Source organism: Aplysia californica, unplaced genomic scaffold, assembly GCF_000002075.1.
Source record: "Aplysia californica isolate F4 #8 unplaced genomic scaffold, AplCal3.0 scaffold00823, whole genome shotgun sequence".
NCBI classification, from domain to species: domain Eukaryota; kingdom Metazoa; phylum Mollusca; class Gastropoda; order Aplysiida; family Aplysiidae; genus Aplysia; species Aplysia californica.
In genome coordinates, this window is record NW_004798093.1 from 20,788 (window position 1) to 28,921 (window position 8,134).

General features: G+C 41.5%; 1 protein-coding gene across 1 annotated transcript in view; it reads left to right on the forward strand.

Annotated features, from left to right (window-relative positions):
• Window positions 1–8,134, forward strand: part of LOC101850757 (protein diaphanous homolog 2) — a gene marked incomplete at its 5' end in the record, with an annotated part of 43,334 nt that overhangs the window by 18,724 nt on the left and 16,476 nt on the right. Inside the window, 3 exon segments of the mRNA XM_013088861.2 lie at window positions 1,043–1,204; window positions 1,838–1,973; window positions 3,002–3,118. Of these exon segments, the coding sequence (XP_012944315.2) occupies window positions 1,043–1,204; window positions 1,838–1,973; window positions 3,002–3,118 (415 nt within the window).

Here is an 8,134-nt window from a genome sequence, read left to right on the forward strand (position 1 = left end):
TGTACATTTCTCCACAAGAAACTACTTGATATTTATGACAGTAAAGAGCATTTGTATTGCGCATATTCTCACTCAACAGCAAGTTCTATGCTTTTTGTGGTCTGTATTATTACCCAAAAGACCCTGAAACACGTGGAAGCACTCTCAGCTTCCCGGGAATGATTTTGCGTTAAGATTTTTTCTGTCTATAGTCAGGTAATCATTTCCATGTGAGTGAAATTTGTGTAAAGTACCTTTCCCAAGGACACAACATCGGGCTCCTGACGTGGTTTGAACACACGGCCTAACAACCTACTAAATTATTATGTTGCAAGGAACTTTGTATTTTTAACGAAAAGTTAGGATCTCAAATTTGAAATTGTGGGTCTGCACAATTTCATAATACACTTAACAGATGAGATCACCAAACCACTATGTGCAAATACAAAAACTAAGGCACACAGATCATGCCAGATAGGGGGTGGGGGAGAAGCAGTCAGAGGGCTCTTAAGGCCTAGAGGTTAAAGTGTTCGCCTCTCATTCAAAGGCCCGGGGTTCGAATCCGCGTTGTAAAGGAAAAATTTTCTTCTCTAAATTTCCTCCTTTCACCTCCTTTTCTTCTCTCTAGCAATGTTCTATCATCTGCTGTCGTCCCCTCCCCCCTCACCTACTTTGCCCCCTCCTCTGGGCTCCTGACTTTCTGCAGCCTTTCTACTGCTTCTCCTTGGCCCCTTCTTACTGCTGTCTGTCAGCCACACCCCGACCTTTTAGTAGGAAAGATCTACACCTAGCCTTTTCGAACAAGGGCGAAAAATCCCAGAGGTCCCATTTGCAAGTTGAGCATGTTAAAGATCCCTTGGTGGTCTAAAATTGATAAGAGTAGGCTTCGGGTGCCACTCGGGAAAAATTCGAAATTTCTTACCAACTGAAAATGTTTAATGTGTGGCGTGTGCTGGTATGACCTTATTATGCAGTTGTAAGCGTGGTAAAACACTCTCCTCTCCCCCCTCTAAAAAAAAGAAAGATGTAGTGAATGATTGGCCTTAACCTTGTGGTCCACGAGTTCCTCCAGACGGGCAAGGACCAGCACGAGGTGTTGGAAACCATGTTCAAGAAGCTCGAGTCTCTCTACGCCAGCACTGCTAAGTACTTCGCCTTTGACCCCAAGAAGTACACCATGGAGGAGTTCTTTGGAGACCTCAAGAACTTCAAGGATGGCCTCCAGGTGGGTTTGTTTGAGTGAAAGAGAAGCTCATTGATATGAGAATGTTTGTTTTGTGAACAGGAAAAGCTAGACAGACTGAATGAAACTGTAGAGGTGTAGCAGCAAAGGAGGACTTTATATCTCCAAGGGAGGTAAACCTACTATGCCAGGGGCTGGGCCCTCTTTTGGTATGGAATATAAAAGTGACACTAAACTGGTCATTAAATCAAAACAAGTGAACTGTTTTGATGGTTCTTCATCTAATGAATGAACTCCTGGTAGAAGAGACTTGTTTTTGGCAGAGGAATGTGTCCGGAGCCACTGGCAGCGGCTCATTGGCTTAGGGGTTCTGAGTGTGAGCTTCTGAAAATTTACATTTTTTGTACTTTTAAGCAATGTTTTTCAGTAAAATCCACAGAGAAATGTGTTTTTAAATGGACATAAAAGGCATTGTGCCAAAAAACAATATGATAAAAATTGCCAAAACTGGCGAAAAAATGCCAGTTTCTTAGATTTCATTATTTTGACGAGCACCTGATTTTGCCACGATGCCTCGCCTATGTATTTATTGTAAAACAGTGCATTTTTCGCATGACTCACTTTTTGAAAATGTTTCTTTTCTAATGTGAGTTTTGGCCATGGTTTTTTTTACAGAAAGCTTTGAAGGAGAATGCCAAGTTACGAGAGACACAGGAAAAGATAAGGAGAGCGAAAGAAGCCAAGGAAAAGGCCGAGAGGGAGAAGAAGGAGAAGAAGCTCAGACAGGCAGCCATTTTGGACATGACAAACAGTGAGTGGGTCGTTTTGAACAGATGTTTGTGGTCTGCTTGTGGTTTCTCTTTCATTTTAATTGCATTTACCAATTCCAATTCTTTTTATCTTTCTTTTACTAGCCTGTCATCACTGTCTATCAAATTGTGTATTTGTGTTATTGTTGTAATTGTCGTTTGTTATCTTTTTGGGTTTTTGTTTTTTTCTTTCTTCTTTTCTTTTGATGGATGGTTGGCGGATGCTCTGGTGTGGTTTGCTCTTTCTTTCCTATCAAACATGTATCGTCCTTGTCTCTTCTCCTTCTTTCTTATGTTTGTTGCTCTCTTGAAGCACCTCTAATCTTTGGCACTTATTTGACCTTATTGTGTTGCAAGTGCTGTAAAAATTCTTATTCAACCTAAAAACTAAGACCAGTCTTTCCTGCTCTGACGTCTGACTGATGAAATGGTCAGGCTCTTCACCTGTGCGTGCAGAAGGTTTGAGTTTGATTCTCGCTTAGGGAAATTTATTGTTTCAAGCAACTCATTCAGTTAGTTGGGATGCTGTCACCCACTCAGGCCAGTTGGCTCTGAAGGTCAGGATTTGAGCTGCTGGCTTTCTAAATGATTTGAATTATGTTGATGGGGGAAGTATAACAGTTGCAATCAGTATTTTGTATGCACCTATCACCTCCCTTCTCTCTCTTTCTCTTTATCTCTCTGTCACTCCTACCTCTCCCCTTTCTGTCACCCGTACCTCTCCCCTCTCTGTCTCTCTCCCTTGCTCTCTCTTTGTTTCACTCTCTCACTACTCTTTCTCTCCCCCCTGCCTCTTATTCCCTCTCTCTTTCCCTCTCTTTCACTCTCTCCTTCCTTCCCTCCCTCTCTCTTTCTCTCTACTTCCCCCTCCTCTCTCTTTCTTCCCTCTCACTCCTACCTCTCCCTTCTCACTCCTACCTCTCTGCCTCTCTGTCTGCTTCTCTGTTTCACTACTCTCACTACTCTCCCTCTCCCCCTGTCTATGTCTGTTTCTCTCTCTCACGACTCAACTCTCTCTCTCTTTCCTCAGACGACAACCAGGAAGGTGTCATGGATAACTTGTTAGAAGCCTTGAAGACAGGCTCAGCCTTCAACGTGAACCGGGAGAAGCGAGAGGGCAAACGACGGACGCCGCGGGCTGCAGGAGGTGGGTACTCCTTAGGGCCATGAATAGATTTGATCTTTTGTCGCTTTCCTTGTGATATGTGCACAGTGATTGGTCACGATATTTCCTTCTATCAAACATTAAGTGCGGGGGGTTGGCGGGTGCTCTGTCTGTCTGGGTTTTTTTTTCCGCTCTTTCTTTCCTATCAAGTATCCTTCGTCCTCATCTCTCCTTCTTGTTTTTTGTGTCAATTTTTCTCTTCTTACACCCTTAATCTTCGGCACTTATATGACCTAATTGTGTAGCAAGTGTTGTAAAACTCTTACTAAAACTAAAAGACATCCAGTCTTTTGCTCATCGTGTCTCTCATGGTCCTTCAAAACATATTTTATAAAAAAATCAAGCTCATAATTCTGCTTCTGTTTTTTTTGCTACAGGGTAAGTTTATATTTGACAATGAAAACAATGTGGTTTCAAGTTTTTATATGTTGTATTTTTTATGTGGTCAATTCTTCTTTCTAAGTTCTTTTTTGTTTTGTTTGTTGACCTTACTGATGTTGGAGAAGAGTTTACATGAATAGAAGAAAAATGTTTTGAATAAAGGGATATAGTCTGTGCAGTTTTGGTAGTGACAGTATTTATCATATAATAGTAACATTTATTCGTCATGAAATAGTAACATAGTAACTGTGTGTTTCTGTTGACTGGGGGTTTGGACAAATCTAGTTGCCTCTTGTCCTAATCAGTGGCATACACTTTATGTTGTAAGGTATAAACTGTATTTCTTAGCACACGCTTATCATATTCTTTGGTGTTTTATTGTATGTCAGATAGATAGAACATGTTCTTGAATAATCCAGCTTACGAGGTGATGTAAACACTTAAATGTAGTATTTCATGTTTTTAAAATTTTGTAAAAGTCTTTGTTCAAAATTGTATCTACCCTTTTGGTATTTTTGTAGAGAATACTTTGTTCTTCATTGCAAGTACATTACCCCCTCCCCCCCAAAACCCCCCCCCTCAGTTTTCCAAAGATGTTATGACATATCTACAATTGTATTTATGTGGCAATTGACGCAGATGATATTTTTTATCTGTGCTTACTGCGCTTCCTAAATTATTGTGTTGCCAGGAACTTTGTATTTTGTACAAGCTAGGCTCTAATCACGGCTCTCCGCAGTTTCATAACGCTAGAGCTGCACACCAACTGTATGCGGTTTGTTTGTCTTTTGTCCATGTTTTTAAACAAATTCATCCCATCCTTGTCCTACCAGCGGACAGATTTTCCAATCTGAGTCGATCGCGAATTTGGAAAACCAATGGCGCTGACCCTGAGGTGACCTGAACCCTATCCTAGCATGGTCACGTGGCGTTCATCTTTCTAATTGCTCGTCATGTGCTTGGACTACTTGTCGCTATGGCTTGTCTGTACTTCTTTTTTCTTCTCGTATCATCTTTTTGATCGGTTTTTCATTTCTTTCCTGTATTTTTTTTCCCTCTCGCACACAAAAGATTTCCTGCATCATAGATGAAGCCTGGGTGTATTAAGTTCTTATAGTTGTGTCTGTGTGTGTGTGTATACACGTATATCGGCCACCCTGATAGCAGCATCCATGCTATCTCGTGGACACGAGAGCCGCAAGCGCTTTTGGTGTGCAAGTTTCTCTGTGTACAATGGCGCTATCTCTGCCTGGACATGGTCACGGAGGACTCGCTAAACCCTGGACAGTCTGACTGTCTGTGCAATGTTGTAGCTAACTGAACTTCACCCAACTAACCGCATTTGTATATATCATCACTGTCGCAAGCAATCCAGTTAAGTCTCAATTCTGAACACTTTCGGTTTTTACATCCTCCCAAAGCTCAATCAAAGATAAACATTTCAACGTAATCACCAAAATTCAGTTTAATACTGTGGATAATGCTAACTATTTTCTTGCTTGTCATGATTCCTTTTAGGAACAACATGACAAAAACTATTTTTTTGTTGTCTTTGGTGTAAAAAGTACCCAAACGGATATAAATGGATTGCTTGCGACACTGACGATATATTTTATCTCCTTGCGCATCTTCTGGAACAAGTCTTATGGTTAACGTGGTTATTTTATTTTCAGGAAGCCATGTGAACATTTCTTGTCTTTTCATCAACTTTTCACTAAGATGGAAAGGTAGACAGAGACTGACCGACCGACTGACCGACCGACCGACCGACCGACTGACTGACCGACAGACAGACAGACAGACAGACAGACAGACAGACAGACAGATAATACTAATACAAATATGGGGTTGTTTGATTAAATGTGTTTACATGTCTACTCCCTCTCGACCTGGTTAGTCATGAGAGGCCAAAGTTGAAGCAGCCCACCTCCTGAATGATCTAAATTCTATTGATGAGGGCGTAAAACACCATGAACAGAGACATGTTTTTTTAATGACAGAGGTGTTGATGGGAGCTCTTTTGCTTTATTCTTCTTGAAGCTGCGGTAAATTCTCGCCTGATGACACGTACGTGAGCTCAGTGAGTGTAGAGGCGGCTCTTCTGCTTGACTACGTCCCTCACCCCCAAACATCCTTTCTTCCTTGCTGATGTATTAATTTTAGACTAAGAGCATCTTGCAGCCTTACTCATTACTCAACAAAGTCATTATGATTATAACCTCGTGCCTGAACAGACCAGACGGTCTTTGTGTTATAAGATGTGTATCAGACAGATGAACAAGTAAAAGTCTAGTTGAGCCCCCTCTTCAGAACTTCCTAGTAATCTGGGGTCTCCAATCTTCAGAACTTACTAGTGCATCTGAGCCCCCTCTTCAGAGTTTACTAGTGCATCTGAGCCCTCTCTTCAGAACTTACTAGTTCATCTGAGCCCTCTCTTCAGAACTTACTGGTATATCTGAGCATTCTCTTCAGAATTGTCCAGTGCATCTGGGGTGTACACTCTCTGTGAGGGCCTTATACAGATCGCTCTGACATCATGCAAAAAAAAGATGTTTTTAATTCATGTTAAAGAGGGGGGGGGGGGGGGGGGGCTCAACGAGACCGTTACCGATAAATCATGTACACTTTATGCGACTTGAGAAGTGGGGAAAAGTACTGTAATGTTATGGTTCGCGTGTTTGAGCCTCAGCTTGGTCTGACGTTGTGTCCTCGGGAAAGGCACTTCACACGAATTTCCTGTTTGGCTCGCCCCTTTCGGGGATGGACGTTAAACGCGGAGGTGCCGCTTCTTGAATGACAGTATAGTGTTGATAGGGGTTTTAAACCCATTCCATTTTACTATTTTTTTTCACTGGGTTTTAGGGGTCCACAGAGGTTTCTCAAAGAGAAGGAGAAGAAAAAAATGGGGATTATATTTTCTTTCGGTTTACTTCTGCTTCCGGATTAACCGTGTTCTGTTTAATTGGACTCCACTGTACATGCAGCTCTTTCGGGGTGTAGTGTAGGTGTTGAATAATAACACAGTACAGTACTTACCTACTTATGTCTAATCTTTTGACTTCAACAAAGTCGTATGAAGTGTGCACTCAATCTAAAAGGCGTGCCAAATGGTACAGACAGATATCTGTGCAGACAGACAATATTCTCCAATCAGGCAGGTATAACTTTCAGAAAGTTGTCAGCAGACTAACTTACTGGACAGACGTATTATGCTTGATTAAATCAGAGGTCGTCGGCAGACTGTTCAACTGTACATTTGAACAGCTGTCTGGCGAGATGTATGCAATGTATACTAACATGCATTCTCTTCCCAGTGTATGGCTGAAGCTGCATAAGCTGCATGAACTCCATACGATCTTGTGCAATGACTTATTACATACATACGCCCTATCTGACTGCCACATATTGCAAAATATTGGAACTCACTGGTAAAGCCCATATTAACGTATTGGTGCGACTCGCTGTTTAGCTCTTAAGAACGTATCGGAACAACTCAGCTCATTACGAACGTGAACTCGCTGTTTAGCTCATTATAAGAACGTATCGGAACAACTCAGCTCATTACGAACGTGAACTCGCTGTTTAGCTCATTATAAGAAAGTACTGGAACACCTCGCTGTTTAGCTCATTACAGACATGAACTCGCTGTTTAGCTCATGGCAAACCTATTGGTAAAACTCGCTGTTTAGCACATGACAAACATATTGGTAAAACTCGCTGTTTAGCTCATGGCAAACCTATTGGTAAAACTCGCTGTTTAGCGCATGGCTAACATATTGGTACAACTCGCTGTTTAGCTCACTGAGAACGCATTGGTACAACTCAGTGTTTAGTTCATTACAGACGTGAACTCATCGTTTAGCTCATGACAAAAGTATTGGTAAAACTCACCTTTGAGTTCATGGCAAACGTATTGGTACAACTCGCTGTTTAGCTCATTAAGAACGTATTTGTACAATTCGGTGTTTAGTTCATTACAGACGTGAACTCACTGTTTAGTAGCTCTTGACAAAAGTATTGGTACAATTCGCTGTTTACCTCATTAAGAACGTATTGGTACGGTTCAGAATTCAGCTCATTAAGAACAAGTCACTGAAGGAACTCACTGTTCAGCTAATTACGGACTTATCACTGATACAATATGTACCGGCTGCTGTAGTGTAGCGGTTAGGCGCTTCGTTGTCGCACGCAGGAGACCTGGGTTCGATTCCCGAGTGGGGAGGATATTTTTTTTTCTCCGAGTAAAAAACACCTACATTAAAAGAAAAGAAGATACAAAACATTATTGAAATGCCCCGTAAAAGAATCCGCAGAGATATAGATCTGCAATTCGTTCTCCTACCTGTTACTTGGTTATATTTTGATGTCATTTCCTCGCGAGCTTCAAGGAAGATTTATTCTTTATATATTTTACTTGCTAATCATGTGGATGGTTGGTGGGTGCTCTGGTGCGGTCTGCTTCTTCTTCTTTCCTATCAAACGTCTATCGTCTTTATCTCTCCTCCTTCCTATTTTGTGTTTGTTACTGTCTTGTAAAACCTGTAGTCTTCGGCTTTTATTTGACTTTATTAGCGGGCGGTTGGAGGGCGCCACTGGTAGGTCCTATTTCTTTACTTT